At 38.9% G+C, this 19,522-nt stretch overlaps 1 protein-coding gene across 3 annotated transcripts in view; it reads right to left on the bottom strand.

The window, feature by feature from the left end:
* The window catches only part of PHF21B (PHD finger protein 21B), a gene marked incomplete at its 3' end in the record, with an annotated part of 163,380 nt that overhangs the window by 14,380 nt on the left and 129,478 nt on the right, over window positions 1-19,522 (bottom strand). For all 3 annotated transcript variants that reach the window (XM_080628822.1, XM_080628821.1, XM_080628820.1), the window contains 3 exons: window positions 11,055-11,405; window positions 9,169-9,291; window positions 3,865-3,916 (listed from right to left, as the gene is read on the bottom strand). In XM_080628822.1, the coding sequence (XP_080484948.1) occupies window positions 3,865-3,916; window positions 9,169-9,291; window positions 11,055-11,405 (526 nt within the window). The remainder of the gene's footprint in view (window positions 1-3,864; window positions 3,917-9,168; window positions 9,292-11,054; window positions 11,406-19,522) is intronic.

Here is a 19,522-nt window from a genome sequence, read left to right on the forward strand (position 1 = left end):
AGAGCCATCAGAAAACAGATGGTTGTTCTTTCTGTCAGTGTCACTTATTTACAAGACTGGGGAATGCTCTCAAGGCCAAAAGGTGAGAGATGTCACAACAGAGGAACCATGTGCTTGAATGCTGGCAAAGAAATAGAGGAAGTGGCCCTCCACTGATTCTTTACTTTTGTCTCAACAGTGTGAATTAACCCATGCTATGCGGTCAGTGAATCCAGAGCTTGCAGCATCTCAGCACCCTCGTGATAGTAGGGGGAAAAAGTTAGGCTAAAACCCCAGGCTTAGTCTTTCAGAGGTGGTCACAGGGATACAAGATCATGACTTGTCACTGGCTCAGAAAAAGAAACAAACAATTCAATACAGCAGAGCTTTCTGTGTCCATAACTGGGCCGAACGGCTTCACAAGAGAACTGTGATGGATCTGCAGCTCTCTGCCCTTTTGGGTCCCAGGTTTAAGAGAAAATTTCTTTGGTACATGCGCTCACCAAGGCAACAGAAATATTTGATGGAATCTGAATCACATATGTGGTAGATGCCTGGGATGTAGCTTTGGAAGAGGCATCGCTAGGGTACAGAGATAAAAGCTGGCTGGGGGGGAAAGTAATAGCAGTGGGAATAGATGGAAATAAAGAGAGAGCGAGAGTAATGAACTGAAACAACTCTAGATGTGCTCCACCCTATGCAGCCATCAGGGAGGGTGAGCACAATGTCAGCACTTTATTTATGGAAACCGTGAACAAAAAATATCCATGCTTGTGATATAAGATGTACATTTAAGAGTGTATCTGTCGATAATCACACCAAGATAGAACAAAAGCATACATGGTATATACAATCTTTTGTTAGGTGTTACTTTTGCTATATAGTGTTCATTTCAAAACATGGTTTAATAAAGTAAAATTGGTTTTTAACCGATTAAACCATTCCAGTAACATAAATGGAAATATTTCTGGGGTTTTATTTTGCTATGGTAAATCAAGATGTGCATTTTTAGAATGACCTGGACTAAAATTTTGCTTTCTATCTACTTGGTTTTGGCTTTGTTGTTTTGGTTTTTTTTTACACAATGGTAATGCTAAAAGGTGTTCCAATAGCCTAGGGAAAGTTATTTAATACGTTACAACCATGCACTGCATCACAAGATTGGGTTATCTTATTCCTTAGTTTATTAATTTAAAAAATGTAACCCAGAAAGAAAACTCAAAGCCTCTAAACTGTAATACATTTGACAGAGATGAATACATCTGAAACAGCCTTTTGTTGGCGGTAAAGCTTCAATGAGCTGCTGCCTTCATCAGTAAATATTCTGTATGGTCATTCTATGAGGCTTGTAATGATGATTTATCTTCAAGGAAAGCTGTACCTTGCAGAATGTCAGTCAGTGGAAGCAGCTGTATTCATTTACTGGCAAAGGCCTCAAAACATGCCTCACACTCAGGCTCTCCAGAACACAGCTCTTTTCCCAGTAAGGGAAACCTCTGGACGTTAGGTAGAAAGGCTGCTAGGCTGACAGAGAAATTCATCTAGAAGTGGATCATAGCCCTTCACCACAAAACTAATGAATAAAATGAAAAAAGCAGTAACACTGTGAATTAATGATACTAAGTGAATAAGCCTTTAATGACCCAATCTTGATACAGTTTAATTCCAAAAATGGGAAATTGAGAAATACATTAGAAGTACTAAAATAAACCGAACCGTGTAATGACCACAGCTTTCTGATAAATAGCAATGGCTGATAACTGTAAATATGACATAGCACTAAAATAATAACCCTTAGCATGTGAAAGCTGTAAGGGCATTTCTGACAGTTGTAATCACCAATACTCATGAAGAAATACCCTTTCCATAGTAAATAGCTCTTGGTGGGAGCCATTTATTTAATGCTAGTAGCAATATAAAAAGTGAATTTGCCTGAAAGAATTGATTCTGCAGGATTAGTATTGTAGCAGTTAGGTTCAAAATGTGTGTCTATGCACTCACTGTAGAACAAACAGAGCAGAGCGGGTCTTGGTGTTCTGAACATAAGTGTTAAATCCATACAAACAATTTATTAGTTGCAATAAAATCAAAGGGTAAAGAATTATTCAAAATTAAGTTCTCTCTGTTGTAAGCATAACTTGCACTTCAGCATAATTTCAAATGTTGTCCTATTTTCCTTAGACAAAGAAAACAAGGACCAGTCATCATTTGCACTTTTTGCATTATAAATCTTCCCGCAGAATTGCTGTAGCTTTTAATTTCCATTTCAATCCATTACCATTAAGGGATTAAAAAGGCCGATGGCTTAAAGTTTCTCTAAACCACTTTCAAATTCTCAGCCACTGGGTCATTAAATGATTTCTAAAATGCAGAGTTAAAGAGAAAAGAAACTGAAAACGGGCAACAAGACCCACAGAAAACTTGCTGCATATACTGAAGAGACCTTACAATTAAGATACTATTTTCTGCCTAATTTACAACCTCTCTTAAAACCAAGGAGCAGAAGCACAGGGAATCTCACTAAAAAGAAATCAAGCTGTAAAATGGTAGATACCCCCTTAGTCAGCAAGGTATCTAAGCACATGCCCAACTCTAAAGCAAATAAAACTGAAATTTAGTGCACTGGAAATTCGTCAGTATTTAGAATGGATATTAGGAAACATTTCTTCACCGAGAGGGTGCTCAGGCATTGGAACAGGCTGTTCAGGGCAGTTGTGGAATCACTGTCCCTGGAAGTGTTCAAAAACCACGTGGATGAGTCCCTAAGTGACATGGTTTAGTGGTGGACTTGTCAGTGCTGGGGTAATGGTTGGACTCAATGATCTTAAAGCTCTTTTCCAACGAAGTTGATCCTATGATTCCACGATTTTCCTGTCCATGGCATGGATGGTAAATGTCAATGATAATTACAATTTTATGTGATCAAGAATCTTTGTCAGCTGACACATATATGAGCGTTTTCTCCATATACCAGTGGAACCACATCAACTTGCATTAGCTGAGCATATGACATATACATCAGGATGTAGACTTTTTCGTAAAAAAAAGCTAACTATGAGAACTAACCCACTCTGGCAAGAAACCCCCAACTCAACTCACACTACATGCCAAATTTGCTGAACAAACTCTTTTTATCCTTCTCGTCTATGCTTTCAGAAAGACAAAGCTGAGGCAAAGAAAGGTACAGATCTGTCAAGTCTTGCAAGGTATTTTTGGAAGGCTGGGAAAGTAAATTGAATCCTATGCAATACTGCATTTAGTTTATGTGCAATACTTGTTTGATCTCATATTCAGAAGCTTAGGAAGGCATGCTTAGCAACTCACACAAAAGCAGGATGAGACTAGAAGTTTATTTTTTGGCTAAATTGGGGCTATTTTACACATTATTCTGTGGAACTCTAGAGATGACAGATGATTAACTTACTTAAAAAATGAAATGCCATCCCACATGGGAAAAGAGGAGAGAACATGCTTAATACAGAAGATAAGGATAAACATTTTTGAACCTCACTGATTCTTCAACCAGATCAGCGCTGGTCATAGCCTTTGCAAGCTTTTTGCTTCGCTATTGTCCTCCAGCTGTTAACATCCTCTAAAGGACCATGATGACTGAGTAAGCCCAAATGCCTCCTTATGCCAAACCTGTGGTGCTGGCTGCAGAACCAGTTCTCAAGCCACTTGAGCTGTGCAATGGGATGGGAGGCAGAGCAAGTAAGGTCACCCATTATTTTGAGGTTGAGAAGCACAATTTGCATAGATAACATTTCACCTGATCTTTCACTGCCCTTCAGAGGACAGAATCACCAGTTCCTCTTGGCTGCAGAACAGCCAACAGGAAAGATTTCACTCAGAAATGGAAGTGTAAAACAACATAAGACATCTTACCTTCCAAATGTTCCGTTGTAACCAGTCCTAATGCTACCATGAAGGCAATTTTCTAAAGAAAAAATAAACAGGGGTTAGACTTTCTACTACAACAATCATGGAAGAAGTAAGTAAATAAATAAATCTAGCATTGATAGCACAAACCCAGCAAAGGCCTTTTAGAAATGTATCTTATTTAAATGCATTGTAATATGAAGAACTTTAATTGAAGATTTGCTTCAGATATGCCTGGCCAGTTACAGCCTACTTGTATGGCTATATGAACTTCAGCAGTTCAGACACTTATGAAGCGAATGCTGTATGACTACTGATTTTATACAGTGCATGATCAAAATCCAGTCAATTCAATCAATTCAATTTCATGCTGCTACCTGCATTGTTACTCCACTCTTTGGAGAAGTAATTGTGTATTATTATTACTATCTGAAAATGGCACTGCTTTTATTGGATGAGAGCAAGCTGCATGAAGTAAAACAAGATATGATACACTTCCACTGAACTTTACAAAACATCTGAAGCATATTGAAAGTCCCTTCCCCCAAAAAAAACTTCCAGAAATTTCTCTTCCCAAGTTACAGAAAGAATATCATGTGCATGAATCATGAAGAGGTACACTGGTACACTGATCCAGTGTTTCCCCTCAACGGGAAGCAAACAAACATCTCCTGCTGCACTGGTGAACTCACTTTGCAGTGAGGAATCTGATCAAAAATATTACTCAGAACTCTTGTACACTATATATATACAAAACACATCTTCATACTAACAAATCTTCAGAACATACCAATGCAGTAATAGGAGAAGTACTGGAGCAGATCTCAAATTTTCTGTCAGTGATTTTTCATTGGGAAACTTTTCAGAAAAAGTTTTGCTGAAGCTTTTATTCCATCTTTTTGATGGAAAACTGAAATTCTGCTGTGTTGTTTCAAGCACAAACTGAACTGAGCTCAGTTTTGAGTCACACCTGTGGTACTCTGGGGCCTTGGGGATCTCTTCCTCTTCCGCTGTGCTGAACAATGTGTTGGATCATGTTACCCAAGTGGCATCTTCATGAGGTGCAATTTCACATGAGAGACAATTTGACTATAAACCCCAAGCTATTAGAAAATCCAAGGAAGCAAAGCCCACAATCCAACTCTAACGAAACAATTAAAAAAGATGCAATTATCATACTCACCACAAATAAAATCTGTATATTTAAGTCAAACTAAAATACAGTGCTTAAGCAGCAGAAGGTCAAAACATTCTGTTTCATCCAAAGAAGTGTCAGGAAAAGATGTTTCAATGCTTCCAAGTCAAAATTAGTTTGAACCTTCTCGTTTTGTGAAAAGCCTAATGATTCAACTTTTCATTTCATTTCAGGATTAAATGAACTAGTAAGTCACTAGAACTATCATTTCCTCTGCAGTTCTGACTTTAATGCAGTGGAATTGTGAAAGCAAGCACACCCTCATTTGATAGATTAAAAGATCTAGCTATGGGGTGATTTCTTCAAAGTCTGAGGGTCAGGATTGCTCATTTATACCCCTCTTGTATCTGTGAAAATATCTTTGTCAAACAGGTGAACTAACAGCCTCGTAAGAAAGGAATATTTTCTTTCCACAGTTTTCTGGCATGTAACTCTCCCTGCAGATTAAAAAAATGGTGATGTAGAATCTCATCACTGGCAATTTAGCTATATTCACGCTATATTTCCGCCTTCCGTAGCAGTGGTAATGGCAAGCACATGTGTTCATTTGCATGTCAGACCTTGATTTCAATAATGTTCACTCCTTACATGTCTAAACCACCAGATAGACACAGTGGGGGCTCCACACCTGAAGGGAAAGATGAATATTTGATCCGATATCCACTGTGCAGTTCTGAGAAGAAAATTAGCCAACTGAGTAGAATTACAAGCTTCACCTCACTCCCACCAAAAAGTAAGTTTGTGGCAGGATGCATCTCAGCACTCTGAGGAAAAGTAATAACATTCAGGTATAGAATCAGAAAGTTGGAACGGTTAATGTGCAATTGTATTATCCCAATGGAGCGCAGAACGCCTGTATTACCCGAAGATTAAACTGTAGGGGGAACATACATTTTCTGACATCTAAACTGAAATTATTTGAGTACTGGAATATTTGCTAAACAATTTCCTCTCTTCATGATAAAATCATCTGCATACATATCTAATTAAATGTAATGACAGCATACTTGTTTAACGTATGAAGAGCCTTCATAAATGGACGTGATAATTATCTCACTATTAAGCACAGGAAGGGTTAGCTTTTATAGATATTTGAAAGATGGTTCCTTTTTAAAAAATCCCAGTAGAAGCTGTATTCTTTTTAATAAACTTATTATATTAACAGTAGATTTGTTTTTATGGGCTTTGCTATTTCACACTCGTGTAGCTCGCTACATTCGACTCAAAGTACTACTTCCACTGCAATGCTTTTCTTTCAAATATTGCAGAGTTGGTATTGTTTCTATTTCTCCTCTGCACAGGAATCTACAAAATGGAGGCTTCAGTTTCTCCAGATTTTCAGTCCAGGCCAAACACTAGTATTTAGTTCATAATTGCAATGTGTCTCTCTTGTCTTTCTTACATGGGATTAAAAACACTGTTAGCTAAATACCCAGCTTTTATAGCAAAGTTTTTTCTTTTAAATAACACCTGCTAGAATGTCCTGGAAAATGTTGTCAGAAATATAAAAATTTACTAATATAAAAATTCTTAACAGTGAAACACTTGGGGAAAAAGAAATCTGTTTGTTTCTGTGCTGTACTCAGGTTCTTTAAAGAAAAAAACCAAAACCACTAAAAAAACCCAAACTCCCAGGCACTTGCTCCCCAGAGGATTAGCTCCCCTGAATTAATCCCTTCATTCCTTTGCAGAAGTCACTCTGGTGGGAGAAGACCCATCACTAAGTAGGCAATTGTTGACCCTCATTCCCAGCAGAGCCCTGCTGATGGCAGGAAGTGGGTGACTCACTCCTCCAGATCCTCCTTAGCCCTGGGGGAACTGAATTCTTCCAGCTCGTATCCCAGGACAGGGCTCTGACCACTGGACGTGGGACACCCTGGGTGGCAGAGACCCTCTATCCTGCTTCTGGGAAAGCCACTGCATAGCCACACGTCCATCCAGGTATCCTGGCTGTAAGACAACGGACATGAGGAGCTTTGGTTTAGTTTAATGATGACATACTTGGGAAAGGAGATATCTCTGTCTTGTGCAAAAGGCATACCTATTGCAGGAGTTGTGTCCGGGATCAGCTTCATGGCTTCCCAACAGAATGATCAAACCAGGAACAAAAATACAGTAATTATCCTCAGTCTTTTCTGTTCATTTAGGTACACTCAGTAACTACATATGGTATTCCTGGCTACTGGTAAGTCTGGTTATTTCTGGTTTATCTGTTTTAAGTTTTAAATTTAATCTGTTAAATCCCAGTCTGCCATGACTAGCATTTATGTAGAGCCATACTGGAGCTCCTGCCTCAGTTTTGTGCTTTGAAGATAAATAAAAATGTGGAGAGAAGTGCCTAGAGTGCTTATTTTCTTTTAAAAAATATCATGGTATCTTTGTTACTCTTTGCCTTAAACTTAATAATCTGTTTAAAAGCCATGAGTGCTTTTAGAAATGCACAGTATGTCTTTTCATGAAGCAAAACAAAGATTTTTATAAAACCATTTCATTTTGTAATTACATGTTCTATTTATGTCATTACATGTGTTTACACTAATTATGCTGTTAGTTCTAATTACACTAACTGCATAAATACATGATAATCAACTAAAGTTTACTTTCAAAGAACAAAAGAAATTAACTCAACACCTATTTAAGGCTGTGAAACAAATCTATGAAAAAAAAAAGAACCACCATACTTAAGGACATAGCATTCAGCATTCTACCCAGAAAACTGTGCTTGCCAAGACCTCCAGTATACATGGTAGGAACAATATTCTTGGTTACCAAAAAGGTAGTCAGGATATTCTAGTCAGCAATTTCATGAAAAGCTCATTAACTCTATGAATGCTACACCAGAAAGTGTGCTCAGTCCCAGGGCCTCTTCCTGCACCTCTAAGGAAGGCTTTTGCTCAATATTCTTTCAATATTCTTTATGGTAATCAGTTACAGGCAAAGGAAAAATTATGTTTTTTCTAGCATTCTGTTTTTAAGTGGGATCTACTAGCCCTTTCTGCCTATAAAGTGCTACACAATAAATAATCTTTTGGAAATACCTCCCTAAACAAAACAGGACTCTACAACCCCATCATTCGGTGTCAATGGAGATTCATATGAGGGTCAGATTTTAAACCTGGGAGATTTCCTAAGCGCAGTTCTGCGGAGCTTCTTCATAAAGTTGTGATATTTTAGGCTAAAAGCCACTATTATCCTTACACAGCTTTAACTATACCAACCTCTTAAAATGGTAAAACAAATGACCACCCACATGCCTCAAGCAACATTATAATTTTATATCGTAATAATCCTCTTAAAACTACAGCTCCAAGGATGCTTTTGTGCTGTACATTTATTAGACTAGAAAGGTTAAGATTTCACATAGCTGAGCATTTCCACAACAGAAGTAGATTCAGTTTGTGTAACTTCTCAAATTGCTGCAAAAGTACATACAATCTAATGTGAATACATCTAGTAAAAAATGAAAATGCCTGTTAAAGAGAGACCCTGTTTCTACAAGGACTTCTGATTTATATTTTCAGTTTACATCACAAATACAATTCATGAAAGAGATTTAATCTTATAACCTGCTTTCTGCTCTCTAACTCAGTTTGAAGGTCTTTAATGTATTTCAGGCTAGAAAAAAACCCTGTACACGTGGGAAGACATACACAGTAAATGCAAGAAACTGTATTGTTAAATGCAATATAAAAATTGCAGTGTTCATTACAAAGAAGATGTAAAAAGCTCAGCTTATGAATGAATTTTCAATTCAACCTCATACACAACCTGTAAACCCAATGATATATATTTGATAACATAAAAGAAAGTATCTGAAATTTGTATACACCTTTGGAAAGAAACTCAGCAATATCCACATGAAGTGACTAGATCACTATGAGACCTACAAATCTTACATTTTGTGACACTGGAAGTTTTGATGCAAACCAAATTTGTCAGAGCACGTCACCGGAAGGAAAATCACCCCAATTGCAGTGATAGGGTAGAGAGACAAATGGCCGGCAGAATCATGAGCACAAATGCAGTAATGTAATATGCACACAGAAAAATGTTCAGACTTGGCTGCCACAACTTAACTGTACTGCATCCCACTTATTTAAAAATAAATAATTCACCTCTGGATTTTCCTCCTTTTTCTTTTTGGTAGCAGGGGGTCCCTGAGCTGACTCTTCAGGAGGTTTCTTTGTCTCCACTTTATTTTCTGTCTGGGTTTGGACTTGAGGCTGAATAATGATAACCTAAAAGACAATGTAGAAATAAGAGAATTCACTATATGAATCTGGATTTTTCTGCCTGGCAACGTTGATTCTTCTTTGAAGGCTACTTGATATGCCTGCAGAAAACAAATACAAGTCACAAGCCAAAAATATATATAAAAACCTGGATTCCTAGGTTATGCTTCTAGAACCATACTTAAGTTTTTAAAAATTAATTTTTATTGGTGCATTATAAACCTACTGCAGCCTAAGGGAACCACTTGATCAGTGCCTCTGAAAATTAGGACACTTTCTATTTAGAGAACTTCTGAAGCTGACTCAGCCTAGCTTTAGCACTCATGTTGTCAGTGATTTTAAGGTCTTTCCTTTGATTTTATTTTGCATATAGGTAGAAGAGATGGTATTATCACACATTCAAAACCACAGTCTAATTTCAGTCATACCAGTGTTTTTCAGAATAAACACATGTGGATGGGAAAGAAGATACTCCTCAGTACTACTCATGTAACTGGGAACAGAGTTCAGTCCTCAGCATTTATGTGTTATGAGCAGTGGATGTTCAGTTTTGCATAAACAAAACAAACTATATGTGGTTTAAATTAAAAATAATTCTGGTTCAGAAGCCATTGGAATTACAACACAGATCTCTTATACACGCATGTATGTTAGTATATCCAGCTGCTCATATTTGAACTACCACATGAAGATTTACATGATGCATGTAACTCAGAAGCTATTAAGCTGAAAGGAATGAAGGACAATTTCTGACCTCAAAACTACACATGTGACTTTACATCCGTAATCAAAGCTTCATGAAGGACTACGGAAGATCTTTCCAAGCTCACCTTCCTGATGAAGGTTACTGGATTTGAACACTGGGCCTTTTCCATCTATTTCACTGTTAGCTTTCAATCAATGTATTTAATTGTTAGATACTTTATCTCAATTCAGTCACTCTAGAAGATTCAAGAGCATAAAAAAGAATGGTTTTCTTAAGCAGCATCCAATTTAAGTAAGAGAAAATTAAATTATGTTAGAGAAGTGGAGAAGAGATGCCTGCTTTTATTTACCTCAAAAGCCATCATATATTCTTTCTTAGTACTGTACAAGAACCTGCGCTGCCAACAAGACCCAAAGTAGTAGGAATCTAGTAGCAAATTATAGTAAGTGTCTCCTGGGTATGTTAGCTTTTATTGAATTTGTTTCTGGTATAAAAGTAGTGAAGTTCTTGTATTTCACAGCTGAAAAGCAGTACAAAGAAGAAACAAGTAATTCGGAACTTGTTTTTTTTTTTTCTTACTGATTCATCTGCTGATCAGTTTTGAAATCCTGAGCTCTCATTTCATTTAGTCTTCCCCTGGAAGTGTAGAAGGGAATGCCTGATTATTTGATATGCTCCCCTGGGGTCAGTCAATATAACTAGTATCATTGTGTAATTGAAGAGGGAGTCCATAGGAAATTTGAGGCTGCACAGAATTCAGGGATATTATTAGTGAGGACTGGTTTAAGGAAATGGAAGATCATATGGTCCCATTAATGTCAGGCTACATAATGATGCATTTTGTTCCCACTAAAAAATATGCTTGTACACAGATAGATGTCTACCAGCACCCATGTGTCCCCCTAAGAATTTTCCCCTTGATTTCTCATTATTTTCTTCAAAAAGAACCACTGACACCACCCTGCACAGGGCTGTGCACTCCCAAGGGAATATTCTTCTTACATCTGCAATGTAATTGCTGTGCCTGATAACCAAAAATAATGCCATGAAAAGCAGAACCTACCTTGCTGTCGGCACTAATGAGGAGTGGTTGCACTTTAATGCTATCGTTGACCACAGAGACAGTCGCGCTGGTGCTGATAGGAGTTGCATTGTTGGGGGAGGTGGAAATGATGGCGTATGCCACACCTGCACTGTTCAGAGGTGATGAAATAGCAGTAGGCTCGGTGACACTTTGTGACTGGCTGTTAGGCGTCTGTACATGGCTGACAGTGTTATTGGCAGTCGGGAGGGCAGGGCTGGGGTTTTTGATGCTGACTACAGTTGCCTTCTGGAAGGTAGGAGGCTGCTTGGAAGGTTGGTCTCTGCACGGGGAGACAGGGAGGCTGTCTGGAATCAGGGTCTTTGGCCTAACCTACAAACAGAGAGCTAGAAGTTACCAAGCACAGCCTCACACCATAATGAACAAACACTGCACACATGCACTCTCCCAGTAGAACCCCTAGCTGCATTAACCATGGAAGGGGAGCATCTAGAAAAACATAATGTAGCAGCTCAAAGTAGCCAACCACTTATTTACTTGTAGATATATTCCCAGCACTCCTCAGCTGGGTCATTTCGGAGTCCTTAACTCATTGCAATGCTGAACGAGAATGGAGGAAAAAGTCAATTCCTCACTTTTGTTACCACACATCCATACCAATGCTACTCAAGTCACATCCAGTTCTCAGTAGGGATGTTTAAGCCAAAGCCTTTGCAAAGAATGGAAACCCTAGACACAGTAATTTCCTGTTCTGAAGGGTACAACACTCTTGCTATGAATTAAGGAGTGGGAACCGAATCATTAAGGGAGTTGTGGGAAAGCACTTACAGGAACAGTAAGCATATGCACTTATACTGGTGTATTAGTGAATGAAGATCCCCACATTTTTAAGATGTACCACGTCTAACAGAGAAGACATCAATCACGCAACCACTCATCTCACCAAAAGAAACCCACAACCATCAAACTTCATATTTTGTTGCTGCAAGTAAGGATCTCATTTGCAGCTGTGGGTGGATGAAGAAGGAACTTCCATGCATGGAGGGGGAAACTGTTTGCCAAGATTTATGAAGTCTGTGGCTTTACTCAGAGCCATGAACGATAGGTGCGAACAACTGTCTCCAGCTAACGTAATGTGTTTCCAGTGGGGTAATTAACGTCACCCTGGTGACATGGCTCTGCCTTAACAACATGTTAAGTACAGTTCTAGGACTGAAAATAAATAATTTAAACTGCTTCGCATGAAGTTAACTTCACTCCCAGCTTGTTTGTTACTACGGCCAGATAAAACAGTCGGTTCCCTCTGTGCTTATTTAGTCCTGTCACTTCTCGCACCTTCCATACTGTGAAACGAAATGACAAGTTGTAACAGACAGACATGGGAAACAGCTGCCTGTGGCACTGCACTGTAGTCTACAGGAGCCCTTCCAATGATGCCGACTTCAATCTGCAGCCTAAGTAAGCAATTTAATGAAAACATGGGGATTTACTAGTGTGCAGAAAATAATTTTTCAAGGCTGGCCGTCATCCTCTATCACGTCAAGGAGATACGTACCTGTTTGTCCCCACAGCAAATATTAAGGGCAGCAACACACGTATTGCAAGCTCTTTGTGTTTTCATAACTCAGTCTGCAATTGCCAATAGAATCCTAAAACTTACAAGCAGAGCAAATGTGCAAATTGGAGACACAGTCCTGCTCAGGAGTGTCTAAATTATCAGTAATCACGGCAGATAGAAAGCGAAAGAGGAAACAAAGCTGAATAAGAGAAAAGAGAAGGATTTGCCCGAAGTCCTGCAGCAGAATCATGATAAAGCCAGAAAGCTGCTGTGTTCAGCTCACAACTTTGGGATAACACTGGAGGCCTCACAGACCCACTGTGAAAGGATGCTAAACTATGCTAAACTAGGTGTAACCATATTCAAGATACAGTGACAGTAATTGAGGGTGTTTTCTCTTTTCCCTCTATCCAATCACTTTACGTAATGATTATTTCATTTATTTAGTTGAGATAACAGACAAACACCCTGGTCAAGTTGTTTAAGAGGAATCTATAATTAGCTTCATATCTGTAATTAGTTAATGGTCTTATTTTCCAAAGTAGTGCACAGAGGATTGGTTTAAACCCGTCTTGGCTCAGGCATTCTGCAAAACTAAGGCTTCTAACACAAACAGCAATTCAGTGCAATAGGAGACGTGATACGCAAAGCACCTCATTCATGTCTATACCAGTCAGTTATACAAGCAGATCTTGTAATATCTACTTTTATATTTTCATAAAACATCCTTTCTCTATTATATCTTATATAAGTCTCTCATATGCAAGCCTTTAACAAATTGCTCATGCTCATGTGCTCAGAGACACGTTCACAGAAATAGTATCATTATTCAGAAAAAAAAGTCTGAGAAGGTTGGCAAAACACAGTTAAAATGTATTACCATGGCTAAAAAAAATCCAAATTTAATTCTTAGCTGTTTGGCTAACATCTAAATTTTACCACCTCTCCTTAAAACAAAATAATTTTCTTGTACATTAATATAGCATGTTACCAACAGAAATACTGTAAACACACAGATAAGCACATATATTCAGGGGAAGAGGGAGAGAGAGAATAAGAAATTGTTCAGATCAAAGATTCAATAGGACAGTCACTGAGATCTTTAGAAAGAATCAAGTCTGACAAAAAAATCAGTTCAGGAGTTTTTCTAGCCAAAAACTGTCAATGTATCTGTCACTCTTAATTGTGCCTTTATATTTAATCAAAAGCCTAATTACAACTAAATGCCTATATGCATATTCCAGCTATATCTTTTCTACACTATTACATATATATATAAAATACATATATTGACTGTCAGATGTAATACCTCAGCGAATCCTATACATGCCCTTAATACACATTCTGCAAGTTGTGGATGAATGCATATTACTTTGCTATAAAATAAGCTCTTCCTGCACAGGCAATTAAACAGACTTAATTTTCCAAAGTAACACACTCCATATAAAAGTGCTGCAGACTGAAATATCTGACACGATTTACCATTCCGATACAGCACAAGAACATATGCCGGGCGTTTTCTGCCACCGTGTGATACAAAGGAGGTATAGCGGCCTTCACAGTCTAAAGCCTCTGCAAATTTGCTGCCACATTCAGCTAACATTGTGAGAGAGTATTTATTTGCAATTATAAAATAATGATAAGGATTGACTACACAAAAACTTTCAGGTGATCTTGAGTTAAAGCTAAAATAAATTAAAGTTAAAATTATGTTTAATTCCAGAGTCCACAGGCATGAATCCAAAACGGAAAGCAAGCATAGAAGCTCCTTGTGCTCTAATAGCTATGAACCTTCTCCCTTTGAATACAGACATTAAGTGTACACACTTAATAATCAGCCAAGTGAAAGACCTTTAGCAGACTTTCACATTAAAAACCAAACTGCTAATCTGTGAGAATAAACAGTGTCAGCTAGGAAGAAAAAAAATAAATGAAGGAAAGAGCTAGCTCAAATTCCTGTTCCTCACAGCAAAACTGTAGCTTAAATTTGGGAGATGAAAGGAGGACAGTGGCTAACAGAAGATAGGCTGAGAAAGTTGGGGCTGTTCAGCCTGGAGAAGAGAAGGCTGCGTGGAAACCTCATAGCAGCCTTCCAGTGTCTGAAGGGGGCCTACAAGGATGCTGGGGAGGGACTATTCATCAGGGACTGTAGTGACAGGACAAGGGGTAACGGGTTCAAACTTAAACAGGGGAAGTTTAGATTGGATATAAGGAAGAAATTCTTTACTGAGAGGGTGGTGAGGCACTGGAATGGGTTGCCCAGGGAGGTTGTGAATGCTCCATCCTTGGCTGCGTTCAAGGCCAGGTTGGACAGAGCCTTGGGTGACATGGTTTAGTGTGGGGTGTCCCTGCCCATGGGAAAAGAAGAACCAAAGAAGAACTGGGGAAAAACTAGGCCAGGGTGCGAACTGCATTCCACATGCAAGGTATCAAAAAGACATTTTCTACCAAAAGTAGCACAGGTGGGATGGCACCAGTCCCCATTACAAGAGACACAGAAATAAAAGGTGCACAAGTTTAGTAAAAGAGAAGAAAAGAGAAAGAATAACAGAAAACATGTATGTTACCAAGTGAAAACTGCAACTGCTGGCGAGCGCTACAAGTAACAATTCTCCTGTAGCTCAGCCCTCCTCTCCCCAAATATCTTTCATTTAACTTCTGACAGCTGTCAAAACAGAATGTGATACTACCAGGGCTCTAAATGCAGGAGAAGAGAGAGCTTCTTCTTGAATGTAATGATTTCACAAACCTATGTTGTTCTTGGGGTTCCTCAATACCCACAATAACAAACATTTGATTTTAGGTGGCAATATTCAGACACTCCTAGTACTTCCCGAAGAGTGTGCTGTGGGTGAGCACACTGTTCAAGAAGATATTCCCGAACCTGAGAATTCACTAGGTGGGGGGTGTCTGCTTTTCAGAGAGAGAAATAACAGGGAGCCCAATCCTGTGAGATGTGCAGAGTGCTCTTTTGTTCAGCAACATCTAATATGTATTTCAAAGAGTTTCAGAACAGGAGGGAATCAGCTCCTGTGACTAATACAACTTCTTGTATATCCCATATCAATAAGCTCCATCCAGATGTCCCTATATGACGCCCAAAGACTTTCATTACACCAAAACATCATTCCAGCTCTCAAGAGCACAAACTGTTGAATACCGCCGTGGTGAATGAACTGCTGAGTGGCTGAAGTGGGAGAGCCTGATGTGTGCCCCCACTGACAAAGGCAACTGTGGTCATGGGCAATCTATTTCCTGAGCTACACCCCATCAGATGAGCCGCTCCCATGCTGTAGTAAAGAAAAAGAAGATAAAAAAGAAAACCTCTTACAAAATAAGCCCTCAAGATCCAACCCAAACAAGTATGGGGGGAAAGGAAGACAAGGAAAGCAAAGCACACAATTCCTCCCATCTCTGTGGGCAATATTACTTAGTCCTGAAGGACAGGATTTAATTAGAACAGTTATCTCTTTGTTGATCTGTTGGTGCTATGAGAATTATTAAGGGCAATTCTAGTAAATGTGTTCTCCTTATAGCCTAGCAAAGAAAGGAAGTTAACAAGTGCACTTCAATCACAAAACCAGAAGGGATCACCATGATCCTCCAGCTCACAGACTGGCCATAGAATTTCTGCCAGAAACTGAAGACAGATTTTAAAAGAAAATACTAATGACTTCTTAATGATGAATTCATCACAAGCCCCAATAAACTGTTATAATATTTTATTATACCCACGACTGGTGTTTCATTGCAAGGTTGAATTTGCCTAACTACAGCTTCCAGTCCCTGGATCTTGTTACAGCTTTGTCAGCAATGCTGAAGAGCCCTCCCCCTTCCCTATATCAGATATCAGCTGGATTGGGCTCAGCATCAATCAGCCCTTCATACTGGCAGGGCCGATCTGTATGAGAGTAAATTTTTCAGCTCAACGCAATATCACATTGCCTTTGAGAGAAAGGCCATTATTCACACTTTATTTTCACTTCACCCTTGTACTCGGAGCTTAAAAACAAAAACTCAAAATGGATTTGGCACAATTCATATGTCACAGAGGCAAAGTGCTGGGAGCAGCAGACAGAGCTTTCATTCTTGAAAAGCTTTAGAGGATCACACAGAAAACATTAGCAATGGCTGATAAAATGAGTGCAATATGGGGTAATTATATCCTTCACCAGAATGAACAGATGCACACTGACTTCAGTAAAGCTGTGTCTATTTATGCCAGCTGAGGACCGACTCTCTCCCCTTCTTTTTGTATTCAATGAAAATCATGCAAAAGAAAAGGTTCTGTGTAACTTTACAGCAATGACACACCCTAAAATCCAGATTGCCCAACTGAGCTTTGGTTGATTTTTGGTCCCTTTCCTGATAAGCTCCTATTACCTTCAGCCTGGTTTAAGACCACAGTCAAATTAAACACAGTTTATTTTCTTGCCACAGGGAGAAGATTTAAAACCACATGTGACTATGGATCCACATACATTTTTCTTCCTTACCCTTGACCGGCGTACACAAAAATAAAGGTGTGCTTCAGGGTGCATCATGAGGAAACCCCAAGCAAGATGACCCAGTTCAGTGTATCCTACGTTGACTTACAGTGTAAGACTCTCCTTAGCATCTACACAGAAAAATGATATGAAATGCAGCAGCTTCTCCAGCCCATGTTTCTAATCCTGCTGCTCTGGATCATGAAGACCGAAGAAGAAATCTTAACCTGACTTAAACCAACAGCAAATCTGAATAGACTTCAGTAAGGCCAGAACATATTCAGATTATGTGCACTACATCAGACATTTTCCACTGGACTCTACCTACAGTGCTTTGGTATTTTAATTTGTTAGTCATGAGGAGCCAACTTTAGGGTATAGGTGACAAACAGATAATATAACTCCTCTGCAATTTTTAAGAAGACAAAGCTATTTAATTTAGTTTTTATTCTCCTTCAGCTTTGCTTGGTATTACAGAAATGGAAGTTTTGCTGAGAGGGATGTTTGTGTGGGAATCTGCCAGCTCTGCTTTTTATGTTTGTTGGCATAAGACAGTCAGGTGGGAGTTCTTTATTAGAAATGTTACCAGTGTTTTGAACACAAAACTGTATTTTCACAGGAACTTGAATGACTTTTGCTAATGAAATGTGCATTTTCTCCTCCGCTATACTGCCTTTATTTTCTAGTTTGGCATTGCTGGTATTGAGTTGATGATTCATTAAGTGGCTCTTTTCCATTTGCAAAAGGGAAAACTACCATTAAACCAGCAAATTAAAATCAATATTATTCCAAAAAATAACTAGTAGGGGTTGAAGTTGACAAGGATTTTTGCTTTTTTTATTTTTCCTTCTACACAATGATTCTGTCCTTGAATATGCAGTTATCTATGTGCCTCTGAGGAAAGAATTTAATCCTTATTGTTCAGGATTACAATACAAATATAAAAGCAAGACTGTGATTATACACACCAGTCAATAACTTACTTCCATTTCTACTCTTTCAGCATTACAAGTCAGCTTGCTTCTCTCATAGATACTCATCAATGATTAAGTTACTTCAATTTAAATATAAAGTGTCCATGAAGCCTTTAGGCATAAATGAGTGAACATCTGTTGGTTTTCCTCCTGTCCGTATACTTTCATAGGCGAGCTCTGGACTAATCCACGCAGCATTCACTGGACTCAAACTCTGGCATCACTTCAAAGACCATGGATACCACTGCTTTGTACCATCCATCACTTTAAAAGCTTTTCCTGCTTCTAGACAACAATAATGGCACATTATAATGATTTGACTCATTTACTAGCCAAAATAAAAAAAAACTTGAAAGACAAAATAACACCGAAAATAATGACAAAAATAATTTCTGTCTGCTGACAGCCTGATCAAGATGGAAGCACACAAAAAGCTCAGATATCAGGAGATGAAAATGAAGGTTCTAGGGACAGGAAGCAGTGCAGTGAATTCCTTCCAGCCTATGCTAAGGTATTGAAGACAGAGAAAACCTTCCTATCTGCCTGTTTGTCTAGAGGCATACTGCAAGCTTGTACAAATGGCACAGAGGCTCAAAGAGACAGCACAGTCCAGATCCAAGCCAGACACGGATCTGAAGCCACACTTCATGCATCCGCATGAATGAAAATGGTGTCAATGGATAGAGGTGACACTTCTCATCTTCTTATCTTCTTCTTCAAATACTCTGCAAAGCGGCATTTGACGTGCAGAAACCTGAGCTTTTTCACCTAAGAAAAATGTACCATGTCAGGTATTAAAATGGCTTGAGTATTTCCTGGGGGCTTGTATGGGTACTTCAGGCTTCCACGTGCAGACTGTCATGGAGATCTGACTTCCATGGAAGTCCTTTTCAAAGTTCATGGCACTGACTCGATCTGAAGGTCTTAAGCATCAGTAACAGCCAATTCTGTTTCTTCTTCCCCACCATCCTTGATCAGTTCTCTCATGAAGAAGAGGTAACAGAGAGAGGTACTTTGGAAAATTTGCATCTGGGTGTAGTCTCTCTGGATACACCACGCACGTTTATCTTTGCCCACCATACGTATTTATCTTTCTGCAGGAGACCAGATATCTTGTCACTGCCAACCTCTGGCATATCACTATCCACAAGGAACAGTTCTTACTGCATCACCTTAGTCATACCTTCATCTGTCTTGGCTGCACTACAGCAGTGTAAAATACATATTGTGGAACAATCCACATACTCCAACAAGTCCATGCCTCTCCCAGCTATTTATCAAACCTATCCACTAGTGCGGAACTGAGATTCCCATAGACTTTTCAATACAGTACCATGTTTTCATCCCAATCTTAAAACCTCCCTCTGTAAAGACAGTATGAAAGGCCAAGGTGCAGAGATTCTCTACAGCAAGGCTGATCCTCATACAGGCAGGCATCTCAACCTTGTTTTCTATGAATTAAAGACACAA

Source organism: Psittacula echo (genome assembly GCF_963264785.1).
Source record: "Psittacula echo genome assembly, chromosome: 1".
In the NCBI taxonomy this organism is placed as follows: Eukaryota; Metazoa; Chordata; class Aves; order Psittaciformes; family Psittacidae; genus Psittacula; species Psittacula echo.